The 13,456-nt window shown below is 43.9% G+C and overlaps 2 protein-coding genes across 2 annotated transcripts; one reads left to right on the forward strand and one right to left on the reverse strand.

The window, feature by feature from the left end:
• Positions 1-92: 92 nt before the first annotated feature.
• On the reverse strand, positions 93-4,746 carry hsdl2 (hydroxysteroid dehydrogenase like 2). The gene is made up of 12 exons (XM_084034721.1): positions 4,606-4,746; positions 4,057-4,209; positions 2,597-2,760; positions 2,184-2,282; positions 1,833-1,947; positions 1,638-1,741; positions 1,455-1,553; positions 1,171-1,365; positions 1,000-1,071; positions 767-904; positions 518-646; positions 93-376 (listed from the first exon to the last, which is right to left on the reverse strand). Exons 2-12 carry the CDS (start codon positions 4,071-4,073, stop codon positions 261-263), a joined length of 1,248 nt encoding a protein of 415 aa, XP_083890847.1. The 5' UTR covers positions 4,074-4,209; positions 4,606-4,746; the 3' UTR covers positions 93-260.
• On the forward strand, positions 4,724-13,005 carry LOC311029534 (polypyrimidine tract-binding protein 3-like). The gene is made up of 14 exons (XM_084034718.1): positions 4,724-4,857; positions 6,026-6,089; positions 6,175-6,341; positions 6,746-6,889; positions 7,114-7,269; positions 7,421-7,531; positions 7,711-7,867; positions 8,317-8,376; positions 8,668-8,780; positions 8,865-8,898; positions 9,113-9,205; positions 9,715-9,937; positions 10,176-10,253; positions 10,750-13,005. Exons 2-14 carry the CDS (start codon positions 6,065-6,067, stop codon positions 10,880-10,882), a joined length of 1,494 nt encoding a protein of 497 aa, XP_083890844.1. The 5' UTR covers positions 4,724-4,857; positions 6,026-6,064; the 3' UTR covers positions 10,883-13,005.
• Positions 13,006-13,456: the final 451 nt, after the last annotated feature.

Here is a 13,456-nt window from a genome sequence, read left to right on the forward strand (position 1 = left end):
GATTGGGCGGAGAACCCACACTGACACGGGGAGACATGCAAACTCAACACAGAAGGAACCCGACCCGGGACTGGAAACCGGACCCAACCCGGGTGTGGAAACCGACCACGACCCGGGAATGGAACCCGACCACGACACCGCCGTGCATCACTACGACTATTATTATTATTATTATTGTAATTATTATTTCCTTAAGGCAATATGTATGGCTAAAAAACAGGGGGCGGAGCCTGATATGGGCAGGGGGCGTGGCCTCAGTCTCACAGCTTGGCCTTGTTCATGCGGCCCATCAGTTTCTCCAGCTTCATGGCGAGCATCATGTCGCCTTTGATCTTCAGCTTCCCCGACATGAAGGCAAGCGTCGGCTTCAGCTTCCCTGAAACGCCGAGCAGAAAACAACCGTTACCATGGAAACAACACCAGAGCGAGATCCTGCGGAGACTGTCGGATACAGCATCATGGCAGCTCAGATTCTGCTCCGATCTTCGTGTCTCGCGTTACCGTGGCGACGGCTCACCTGCGAACATCCTGCTGAAGTCAGCGGAGTCCATCGTCATGACGACGTCGGCTTTGACTGGAGACTGGCCCCGCCCTGCGCTGCCGCTGTCACTCTTCAAGTCCAGAAACCAAACGCCGCTGTGGTCTCCTTATATGGACACAAACAATTAATTAGAGGCCTCATATGGACATATATGTATATTTACATCGATACACCCATAGGATCTCCTTATATGGACATAAAGTCCTCCTGGTGACAGCCTGCTACCTGATAGGTCGAACTGGTAAATGCCCTGCGTGGACTTGACAACGTCTTCGCTGAGGACTCCTCTGATGGCCTCAAACGTGCTTTCTATTGGTCCAGAGGAGGAGGAGGACGACGGGGGCTTAAAGGCTGGGGTTGCCCCTGGCAATGGGAAGACAAACAGCTCATGTTATGCATATCTATATACACACATATACATACACACTAGCAGTAGTATCTGTGGTATTTGTATTTACCGTGTTGCTCCATCTGCTCCATCAGCACCTCCGGTGCTTCGTCCAGGAAGAAGTCCGGCAGCAGCGGGTGACCTGTGGACCAATCAAAGATAGCCGTCAGCACCACGTGACGGCGTGTGTATATGTGTGGGGGGCTGCTGGGTTGGTGTGAGCTGGTTAGCGTGATGTCACCTGGCTCGACGGCGTACTGCTCGAAGTCCTGGACCCCCTGCTCCCTCAGGACCTCCTCGTCCACCAGGAAGTGACCCGTGTAGTCCTTCGGCCGGGACAGGATCGCGTAGGCAGCGTCCGCCATGATGTCAGATGTACGACACTGTTTACTCACGCCGTCGCCGCCCAACATGTCCATCGCTGCTGTCTGGATCGCTATGGCAACAACATACATCTGTTAGCATGTTAGTTCACCATGAGAGTCTATGAGGACTCTGTTAGCATGCTAACCTTTAGCCACTCACCAGTTTTAGGCCAGAGGGCGTTGACAGCGATTTGACCTCTGAACTCTTCTGCCATCCCCAGGACACACATGGACATGCCGTACTTCGCCATTGTGTACGCTGAAAAACCCCAACGAGACGTTTACAGAACAGAGCGGAGGAGCACAGGTGCATGATGGGACGCTGGGCGGTCGCCATGGTTACCTGTGTGGTTCTTGAACCAGACGGGGTTGAGGTTGAGCGGCGGTGACAGGTTCAGGATGTGAGGACTACGGCTCTTCAGCAGGTGAGGGATGACGAGCTTCGACCTGCAACACGCAGCAGACGCTCGGTTACCTCGAGAAGTACTGCAGTACCACGTTGTAGGAGTACTACTAGTACACGAGTGTGTTTTATTACGTCAGGTAGGTCCCCCGCAGGTTGATCCCCAGCATTAGGTCCACCTTCTTCATGGGCGTCTCCAGCGTTCCCGTCAGGTTGATGGCGCTGGCGTTGTTCACCAGGATGTCGATTCCTGTCCAATCACACACGTGCAATGTTGTGATGTCACCAGCCGTCACTCTGACCCGACCCCCCACAATTTAAGTGTTTTCAAGGACTTCCAGCACCTGTACCAACCCTGATCATTTCTCTGATTAACAAAGAGTGATGTTTCATTAATGTAAATAAAGACATTTATTTATCATTTATAATTCATGTTTCCGGTTCTGGAGATTCGTTTCCTGTCCGATGTTTTCAACGCTGTTGTACCTCCGAACTTGTCGACAGCTTTCCGAACGGCGTCTCCAATCTGCTGCTCATCACGGATGTCAACGACGCACGGCAACGCTTTCCCGCCGGCGGCCTCCACTGAGAACACACGGACACGTGTCGTTAAGAACACACTCCCATGCCGCTACAGGCCAAGCCTGTGGACTTCAGTCACGGTATTTCAATGAAAAGGGAAAGAAATATAATGTGTGTTATTGAAATTTAAAATCTAAATCCACTATTTGAGGTTCAGTTCATGCAAAATCAGTTTAAACCCTGAGGGTGAAAGAAGATGGTTTATTCTGATCAAACAGGTTCAGAACAGTTTTCTGTATGTCTGTCTGTCTCTCAATGCTGCCTGCCTGCCTGCCTGCTGCTCTGGGTGTGTTAGCAGTTAGCCGTTAGCTCCTCACCCTCCTGGGCGGCAGTGTAGATGGTTCCTGGTAGTTTGGGATGGGGCTCGCTGGTCTTGGCGGCGATGACGACGTTGGCTCCGTCCCTGGCGGCCTTCAGGGCGATGGCTTTCCCGATCCCCCGACTCGCCCCGGTGATGAAGAGCGTGCAGCCGGCCAACTTCCTGTTACCACGGAGACGACAAGGAGGTCAAACCTACAGCATACTCAACATGTATCTATAATTCACCTTATTTTTCTTTTTAATATGATGAGAGATTCAGTTAGACAGTACATTTCAGTAGTTTTACTTTAAAGAAGTAGAGTACTTCAATCACTAGAAACTGAATCTGAATAATTTATATCTGAATTGCTAAATTTGAATGAGTTTATCTATGTAGCATCATTTGAAATTGTACTATTTATTATTTTGAAACTGAATTATATCCTCTTTATTTGACACGTCCGGTGAAACTTATTTTACGTGAATCAGCGCCCTCTTTTCGCTGGATTCAGAGGTTTATAACAAAACAACATGAGAATAATCTTTCCAATCCAGTAATTCCATTTTGATTCCATAATTATTCCATAAGTATTCCATTATTATTCCATTATTATTCCATTCATTGTGGATTTGTCTGCTGGAGTCTCTCAGCAGCTGTAACAGCCACATGACCCCTCACCAACGACAGCTCAGACGAACCAGGAGCCGGTTCTGGTCCAGGTTGGTTCAGCGCCCAGTTTGGCTGCATATAAAAGGTGTTTCCTGTCTAGTTGTAGTCCTGAAGTCGGCTCACTAAAACCCTCAGGCAGGACTTTAGAACAGGATTCACGAGAAACGGTGAGATAACGACACAGGAATGCAGAAAGCGCCAACTCTCAACGTGCCTTGCTCAAAGGCTCCGAACCGGTCCTCATAACGACCTGGTGGGAAAGGGGCTCAGTATCGGCCATGATCCGGGCTGGTGGAGACCCCTAAATGCTAAGTACGGGTGCTGTAACGGGACATTTACATGGGCGAGGTGGGGCAATAACAAGAAGCAGCAGTAAACAAGTAACACGTAATAAAGGCCTACGATAAATCATTAATTAGGTAACCATAGCAACAGATAACTGAACGGTTAAATCGACATCATAGCTGCTGGACCTGAACCAGTTGGCAGACCTGAACCAGCTGACCCACCCGAGGTCAATGAAAGGTGGTTAGGAAAAGACATTAGGACGTAATTTATTGGACTTTTCGATCGTGGCCCGGGAGACCAGAACCAAAACTACCAACGTCCCTCCAACAGAAACCTTCTCTGCTCAATTCGGCGTTAATAAACTTCCAACAGAACGCGACTTCATTCAATAAAAACCCAACTAATGTCGAGTCGCTGCCCGGCCCTGCGTTGTAATGGACTCTCGGCAGTGATTACTGTTTCGGCTCTTTTTGAACGCAGTTCTGTGCGTGAGAACAAACATGTCGGCGGCGGACTCACCCCGTGTTCTGCAGCATCGTTGTCTCTCTGAAGGTCCGTCCGGTCACTTTGTGTAGAAGAATGACCGCCTGTCGTCTTCTCCACCTTTCACCCAGTTAAAGACGCTCTGCCAAACAGGAAGTCGCGGATCGCATACGGTGGTCCGCTTCCGGTCTGCAGGCAAAGATGCACACGGGGCGACGAGATGTCAAATTCTACCATTATTTAATTAGATTGTTGTTGTTGTTGTTTTGGTGATCAAATTCATATCGGGATTTTTTTTGTAATATTTGCCACCTTAAAATAAATGCACGTGACAAGTCCGGGAGCTACCCTAAAGAAAACCACAATATGTGGCTGAGAGCTCCGGTATATTTCCAGTAAGTACTACTTGTACTACCTATTGTACTTTATAAAGGTTATCTTATACTTCAGCTATATCTCATATATTACTAGTAGTATTATTGTTTACTACGTGTAGGCTACATTAGTGACACCTGAGTAACAGCGATATAACATACACATAAAGTTACATACAAATAAGTCAATAAACGTCTTATTCCGTCTTACGTTTGTGACAGTTTTACATGCTTTTTTTCTCCGCTTCAACATATTTATTGATTATCATCGATCCATCTGTATCTCCGATCTGAGGCGTGTCCGCCCGAGCCGCCATGTTCTGCCGTGACGTCATCAAACGGGAAGTGAGCTCGTTGTTCTCCATGGTTGCTGCCTGGCTGCGGTGCGGAAGGCTCGCGGACCACAACAACTCTTCCTCTCCTCTTCTTCTTCCTCCTCTTCTTCCTCGCGGACCATGGACGGGTGAGCGCGTGGGAACCATCCCGCAACATTCCCGAAACATTCCCGCCGCCGTTTTTTCCTCTTCCTTCCTTCCACTCTCACGTTTCCTTGGTGACTGAACCGCACCTGCGCGAGCCGTCGCTCCCTCCCTCCCGTTTGTTGTTGTTTACCGGATCGAAATACTTTCCCGCCATTGAAAGCCCCTCTCCCCTTCTCCGCCTGCGTTTTCCCGCTCCTCACGCGCCTTCCGTCGCTCGCGCTTCGCCTTTTCTTCTTCTGATTTTGTTTTGGTTGAAATTGTCTCGAGCGAAGAGTGACGATTCAGCGTCGCGGTTTGATTGGCTGAAATCCCGCGATAGCTGCGTGTAGACTGAACAGAACGAGAACAGACCGCAGGACTTTAATATTCACAATATCTTAGTGTTTTTGTCTTTTGAACGTCCAAATATCTTCTTATTCCAGATGTTCGTGTTTCTCACGTGCCACGAAATAACTCCGCACGTGCAGTTCTTAACCTTCATTATGCGAATAAAACACGAAACGGGCATTTTTTTAGTTTCCAGGCTCAAAAGTGATGCTTCAGTCCAACCAGCAGCTGAAACATCACGATTATTACTCAACTGATTTAATTGATTAATCGTTCGTTAATCTCTGTTGGTTTTTTTGGTCGTGGGGTTTTCAAAATGTTATGACATGTTATAACACGAAAATTAAATAATCAAAATACAGGAGGGAGATGAGCAGATCCTTTTTTAATTAATTAAATGATCAAATTAATTGTAATGTGTGCTTTGCTTCTAGCTTTTCATAGATCTCATTTGATTCTGTTATTTATGTTAATATTAATTATTGTTACTTAGTTATTGTTCTTATTGTCTTTACAGATTTAAAAATATTTTAGTTGAATCTTTTTTTTTTCAATTAAATATATTTGGTGTTTGCTCCCACTCCATATGTCTGTAACGGGAACAATAATATTCATATTATATAGCATGTATATGTATATATACATACATTTATATCCAGTACATTACCATCGCTGAGTCCTCGGTGCTGAACCTTTACTTTATTTGACCTCTGTGAGAATGTAAGACCTGACAGCATTGTACAGGTAACCATGGTAACGGGATGTTGGGGCGTCCCTGAGCGTGTGTGTGATGTTGACGTGTGTTTGTGCTGCTGTCTCCAGGAATCAGTGTTTACTTCCTGCCTCCGCTGCTCTGCGATCATGAGCACCGCCAGCCTGTCGACAGGTGAGAGAGCGACGCCCGTCTCACCCCATAAAACACCTTTGGTCACTGACTGTGTTTAACCTCCGACTCGCGTGTCTGTCCACAGTGGATGGCACTGATAGGCTGTGTGTATCTGAGCGCGCTCAGTCCGTCCCGTCTCCGGTCCTTCACCTGCGTCAGCTTCCTGCAAACATCTCCGAGGAGGAAGTGCTCGCTCTGGCCGTTCCCTTCGGCCGCGTCAGCAAGCTGATCCGGCTGAAAGCCAAGAACCAGGTAACGAGGCAGGAAGACATGTTCACACTCACAGGAACACCTGGAAATACAAGTCCAACCGGGTTTCTTATCGGGGCATTTCCACTTCGCTTATTTGTCAAAATAAGTCTGAAACATATTTTCCACTTTTTAGATAACAAAATCAGTAAAAACATGTTTTTTTAAAATACAAAATTAATCAACAATAATATAACTAACTTTTTAATAAATATAAGGGCATTTATTTAATTTTTTTACACTTTAAAAAAAAAAATTGTGCAAACCTACATGGCAATAAAAAGGTTTTTGTTTACACTTTTTAAACATTCATTTTATAGATTTTTATATAATTGATTCATCTTTAATTTCCATGAATTGACTCTGTTTTTAATCTGTCATAAATATATCTTGGTGGGGGGGTTTAGGCATTTTTAGAAATGGCGTCGGAGGAAGCGGCTGTTACCATGGTGAACTACTACACCACGGCCCCGCCCACAGTCAGGAACCAGCCAATCTTCATCCAGTACTCCAACCACCGCGAGCTCAAAACCGACAATCTGACCAATCAGGTGCGGAGCAGCTCCCGAGACCAAATGAATGAATGAATAGTAATAAATTAAGTAAATCACACTAATTAAAGTCATCGTATTCTCATTAATATTTTTAAACTTTTTTTGTGCTATTTTAAATGTTTTTCTTAATTGGATGACAAACGTTTCATTTAAAAATTTGAATTTTATCCTTCTATAGAAATTAAATTTGACTAAAATACTTAAAATTCGTATGTTGACAGAGAGCAGCGCTGCAGGCCATCAGTGCAGGAGCAGTGCATTCTGGGAACATAGCGGCAGGAGGAGAGGGGCGGGGCTTAGCTCACGGTCAGAGTCCCGTCCTGAGAATCATCGTGGAGAATTTATTCTACCCGGTGACACTGGAGGTCCTGCAGCAGGTCGCCCACCATTATTATGTTTATTATTATTATTCATGTTTATTTTGTTTTTTATTATTATTAATGTTTATTGTGTTTCTTCTTCTTCTTCTTATTATTAATGTTTATTATTATTATTACAGGTTTCTGACTGTTGTTATTGTGTTTGCAGATCTTCAGTAAGTTCGGTTCCGTGTTGAAGATCATCACGTTCACCAGAAACAATCAGTTTCAGGCTCTGCTGCAATTCAGTGACACCGTGAACGCTCAGCACGCCAAGGCCGTGAGTCACGTGCACACTCTCTCTCTCTCTCACACACACACACACACACACGCATATATGATTTCTATTCATTTAGGCCCCTCACTGAATTTGAATGTATGTGTATGTAAATAGCAGATAAGCTGATAAGTGAGCTCTGGTCCAGTCAGATTGCAGCTGACTGACTTCCTGTCTTGCAGTCTCTGGACGGTCAGAACATCTACAACGGCTGCTGCACGCTGAGGATCGACTTCTCCAAACTGAGTGCGCTCAACGTGAAGTACAACAACGACAAGAGCCGAGACTTCACCAGAGCCGACCTACCGACCGGAGAGCTCGACCCTGCCGCCACCTTCGGTGAGAGGAGCTAATGCTAATGCTAATACACACAGACACATATATATAAGACAAACAGACTGGATGTAAATCTGAGACAAACCAACCGGAGCGGTTTCACCAGTGAGACTGGAACGCCACTCCCAGAAACCCACAGAACATTAGGCTCCGCCCACTTTCACCACCTCACAACAATGTCAGCATCACAACAGCAAGACAAGTGATTTTAACTTTACAGTAGCATGGCGTGATCACATGACCCCGATCCAGTAGATCCAGCTGGTTGCAGGTTCAAGCGTTTTATCATCATCGTGGAAACGTCGCAGTTCAAACAAGTAAATCGAGGTTGACTCCTGGTTTCACACAAACCAAGGTCTCCGGGGTGAAAGTCCTGGGTTTGTTTGATCTGATCCTACGTCAGCTGACTTCCTTCCGCCTTACAAACCTATATCTGTGTGTGTGTGTTACAGGTGTAGCTCTCCCTCCATACGGAGCAGCAGCTTTCCAGCCGACCTTCCACCAACACGCAGGTGAGAAGTCTAATAGTACAGTACGATATTAGCGCGGTACGATGTTAGCGCGGTACGATGTTAGCGCGGTACGATGTTAGCGCGGTACGACGTTAGCAGGGTACGACGTTACCAGGGTACGACAATACCAGGGTATGATGTTACCGCGGTACGATGTTAGCAGGGTACGATGTTACCAGGGTACGATGTTACCAAGGTACGATGTTACCACTGTACAATGTTACCAGGGTACAATGTTATCCTTTTCCTCCTCTCAGATTCAGGTTTTAAATAAAGGTTTTTCCTCCTCAGGTCTGGCGATGGCGGCGGTCCCCGGCCCATTGATGTCTCCTCCTCGCGTCTCCCTTCAGGTGGCGCCTCCTGCTTGTCACTCTGTGCTGCTGGTGTCCAACCTGAACTCAGAGGTCAGAGGTCACACGGTCACACAGCAACCGACCAATCGGAGCTGCACTCTCAACTAACTTTATTAACACTGTTTCTCTCTGCAGAGCATCTCACCTCACTGCCTCTTCATCCTGTTTGGTAGGAAACATTAGACCAGAAGTAATCAACAAAATACAAATGTGTTGTTGAATTTTAATTATTATCATTTCTTAATTATGAATTAAAAATACATTCTTATTGTCTTTTCTTCTGGAGTCTGATCAGAAGGGACCACAGTTAATATTAAAGGACTGTAATTAGGTTATTTTAATATATTTTGGCGTGTGTGTGTGTGTGTGTGTGTGTGGTTCAGGTGTTTACGGGGACGTTCAGAGAGTGAAGATTCTCTTCAACAAGAAGGAAAACGCTCTCGTTCAAATGAGCGACGCCACTCAAGCTCAACTCGGTCTGACACACTTTCATATTCATAGATTTATTAATGTTCGTAGAGATGAGCAGCTGCAGGCATTTCTTCTACTTCTTCTTTCCATTTCCTTCATATTTGCCGAAGAAATTATCTTAGAAGATGTGCAGTGGAAACAAAAAAGTTTCCCTGTGTCAATAGATGAAAAATAATTATTTTATATTGATATTTTATGTACATCTTCTGGCTGGATGGTGAGTTTATATCAAAAAATCAAATTAAGGAAATTCAACAACCTAACAATATACAAAAACAATATTTCATAAATTATGCATCACCAGATTTGTGATTTATTGTTAAATTGATTTCAGCATAAAGAATGAACATTAAATCATATATTTCTAACAAAATGGAAAATATTTTAGTAAAATGTGTTTTTAATATCACTTTTACATTTTTTTTTAATTTTGTAGATTTAAAGTTCCCATTTTTATCAATGTTTTATTCCTTAAAAACGTTATAAACTTTTTTATTTTATTTATTTTTGACAGCGATGAGTCACCTGAATGGCCAGCGTCTCCATGGCAACGTGATCCGGGTGATGCTGTCCAAACACCCAGAGGTTCAGCTGCCTCGTGGGGGGGCGGGGCAAGAAGAACAGACGCTGACTCGGGACTTCTCAGGCTCCGCCCTCCACCGCTTCAAAAAGCCTGGATCCAAAAACTTCAACAACATCTTCCCTCCGTCGGCGACGCTGCACCTCTCCAACATCCCGTAATGTCGCCTTCACTACTTTACATTTTCAATAGTTTACATTTTCTCTACTTTACATTTGAACTAGTTTACTTTTTCACTTGTTTACGCTTATAGTTTCACACTTTCACTACTTTACGTTTTCACTAGTTTACGTTTTCTAGAGATGCACTAACGATTTGAATGGGTTTTCCCTCATAAATTTCCGTCTGCGTGGAGACATCCAACAGGAAGTTGATATCTCCTCCTTCCTCCGCAGGTCGTCGGTCACCGAGGACGAGTTGAAGGACTTGTTTTCCTCGAGTGGTTTCACAGTAAAAGCCTTCAAGTTCTTTCAGTGAGTCACGTTGACAGATATTCATTTTATCTGAATGTTAGTGGTGGGCCGTTATCGGCGTTAACGTGCTGCGTTAACGAGCTGCGTTAACGCAAGACTCTTATCAAGCAATAAAAAAAATATTGCCATTAATCTATTCTCAAAGTTAGGTTGGGAGCTGGGTCTGTACCAGGGCTCGGATCCGGCCCGCGAAGGAATATTTACTGGCCCATTTAGTGGAAAAAACGTTAAAACATGCTGGCCGTATAGTGGCCGATATGAGCTGCCCTCTCTCATCTCCGCAGCAGTGTAGACTTGCTCCACAAGTAGCAAGTAGATTAATCTAGATTAATTCCAAGATTAAGATTAATCTAGATTAAAAAAATGAATCTATGCCCACCACTGATATATATATATATATTAAATACATTTATATTAATATATCATGTTTGTTATAAGATAAAAGTAATTTCAGTATCGGCCTCAAAGTTGAATGTAATGTCACTTCCTGTCGCAGGAAGGACAGGAAGATGGCTCTGATGCAGCTGGCAGCAGTGGAGGAGGCCATCGAGGCCCTGATCGCCCTCCACGACCACCAGCTGGACCACAACCAGCACCTCCGAGTCTCCTTCTCCAAGTCCACCATCTGACCTCTGAGTCTCCTTCTCCAAGTCCACAATCTGATCTCCGAGTCTCCTTCTCCAAGTCCAACATCTGACCTCGAGTCTCCTTCTCCAAGTCCACAATCTGACCTCCGAGTCTCCTTTCTCCAAGTCCACCATCTGACCTCCGAGTCCCTTTCTCCTAGTCCACCATCTGACCTCCGAGTCCCTTTCTCCTAGTCCACCATCTGACCTCCGAGTCCCTTTCTCCTAGTCCACCATCTGACCACCGTGTCCCTTTCTCCTAGTCCACCATATGACCCCAGAGTCCCTTTCTCCTAGTCCACCATATGACCCCCGAGTCCTTTTCTCCTAGTCCACCATCTGACCCCCGAGTCCCTTTCTCCTAGTCCACCATCTGACCTCCGAGTCTTCTCCTAGTCCACCATCTCACCCCCGAGTCCCTTTCTCCTAGCCCACCATCTAACCTCAAAGTCTCTCCTACTTTTGACCCCTTTATCTGACCTTTGACCTTTGGAGCTGCGTAGCCAACCAGTGTTCAGGGCTTCTGATTGGCCATGGTGGGAACAAATGGACCAATGGGTGAGCTCCGGCGACACCAAGCTTTCTGTGCCTACAAACTCTGACATCACAGTGACGGCGATGTCACAATGTGGGGGCGTTGCCACGGTTACAGAGGTTACAGAGCACATTCCCGAGCAGACTGAGCTACCAGTAGCAATGCATTGTGGGTAGCGAAGTCCAACAAGGCGCAAATGTGAGTTGAACATTTTTCGTCTAAATGTTAAATTAATGTGATGGAAAAAAAATGTAAAGAGACTTTTCAAAATAAAACAAGCTTCGTCTCAAAATTCCCAAATAATGGAAATATTTTCTATTTAGTTTTTCTTTAGTTTTTCTATTTAAAGCGACTCAGCATGGATTAAATAAAATAATCGTCATTCCTTTTTCTTTTTACTGCAAAAGGAAATCACTTCACCAATTTCTATATTATAATTATGTAATCTTTGTTTGCTTGAGTTCTGTTTATCTGGTTTAAACTTAAGAGTCTAAACTGCCTTTTCATGAACTTTCATGAAATAAAAAGATTTACAGATTCTGGATCCTCAGCGACGTGCCTTTACATCGGCGCCTCATGCTGTCTGGTTTATTAAGTTATTGTTAGAATAAGGTTTTCGGATGTTAGCTGGCTGCGATATCAACAAACGTTCTTCTGTGCCTTATTTTTATGGATAGCTGGTTATTAACGTGGTGTTTGAGTGACGGTGGCGGTTTGTGTTCGTCTGACTTTCTTTTTCACTCGGTTGGAAATAATTTAGTGTTTTACGTCGTGTTGTTGGTAAATATATTTTCGGGAAGGTTTTTTAAATCATGAATGTGTTTATACTGTAAACATGACATAGGTTATGCTTTAAAGCCCCGCCCACCTGCCGTACCTGCGTGTGTGTATTTATACGTGTGTGTACATATGAATATAAATATTATTTGTGTGGATGTGTGTGTATCAAGCAGAGCTTTGATTGGTTGATCTTCAGATGTTCCACCTTCTTTTTTCTATTAAAAATATATTTAATTCAAATCCAGCTCTTCTTTTTTTAAACCCGCAGTTTTTTTTTTCATTTTTGGAGTCAATTTTCTAAAAACAGGAAATAAGCCACTAAAAAACAGGAAGCTGCCTTCTGACCTCCTGACCTGCTGACCAGAGCTGATGAAGTTTAATTTTATGAGCTTTTCTTGTTTGGTTTACATTCTTGGTTTGATTGTTTAGCTTTAAAAGGCAGCCATTTAAAAATTATTTTGAAAACAAACATGATAACAAATAAAATAGGATTATTTGGTATTTTATTCTTTACAGTAAAAAATATGTAAAATATTGTTTTTTATTCAAAGTGTGTAATTTGCCTTTTTTTCTTAACTTTTACGTCATAACTGTGTAACAGCAGAAGCGGTCCCATTCTGGATTAAATTCAAAGTAAATTATTTAGATTAAGTAACTAACAAAGTTTGTGTGGACCAAGTCATTCTCCCCTTGTGACATCACTTCCTGTTTGAACGGCTTTTCAATCTGTTTACGATTATTTCCGTTTCTGAAAGTACCATGTAAATACTTATGTTTTCATGTCTTTACATGATTCAAGTTACAAAGAAAATGGGATTATCTTTGTTTTAGTGACATCACATCCTGTTTCAGAATTTCATTGGATGTAAAGTGCCCGTACATTTGACGTGTTGTTAAGCCCCGCCCACCCAGAAATCAATCAAATCGTAGCATTATGTCATTGTTAACGACATGTTAGACTTGTTACATCGTAATGCGTTAATGTCACGTTAGACTTGTTACATCGTAACGTGCTAACGTCACTTTAGACTTGTTACATTGTACACGCTAACGTCACTTTAGACTTGTTACAGCGTAACGTGCTAACGTCACTTTCGACTTGGTACAGCGTAACGTGTTAACGTCATGTTAGCGTGACTCATGAGTTCTGCTAATTATGAGTTATATAAACACGATAGAAAACGTAACAATACTTTACAACATGTACAATATGTATTATGAGCAAATCCACGTTCATCAATTATACAAGTTTGTAATATTAC

Source organism: Eutrigla gurnardus, assembly GCF_963514095.1.
Source record: "Eutrigla gurnardus genome assembly, chromosome: 19".
Classification (NCBI taxonomy): Eukaryota; Metazoa; Chordata; class Actinopteri; order Perciformes; family Triglidae; genus Eutrigla; species Eutrigla gurnardus.

What these genes read in the sequence shown, in the direction of transcription:
- hsdl2 (XM_084034721.1), bottom strand. An exon ending in AGCTGTCGACAAGTTCGGAG is followed by an intron (nt 1,948 to 2,183) that starts GTACAACAGCGT and finishes GTGATTGGACAG; the next exon opens with GAATCGACATCCTGGTGAAC. An exon ending in CTGGTTCAAGAACCACACAG is followed by an intron (nt 1,554 to 1,637) that starts GTAACCATGGCG and finishes GGGGTTTTTCAG; the next exon opens with CGTACACAATGGCGAAGTAC.
- LOC311029534 (XM_084034718.1), top strand. Translation starts at nt 6,065, where the DNA reads ATGAGCACCGCCAGCCTGTCGACAG. An exon ending in CCGACAATCTGACCAATCAG is followed by an intron (nt 6,890 to 7,113) that starts GTGCGGAGCAGC and finishes GTATGTTGACAG; the next exon opens with AGAGCAGCGCTGCAGGCCAT. An exon ending in CTGCCTCTTCATCCTGTTTG is followed by an intron (nt 8,899 to 9,112) that starts GTAGGAAACATT and finishes TGTGTGGTTCAG; the next exon opens with GTGTTTACGGGGACGTTCAG.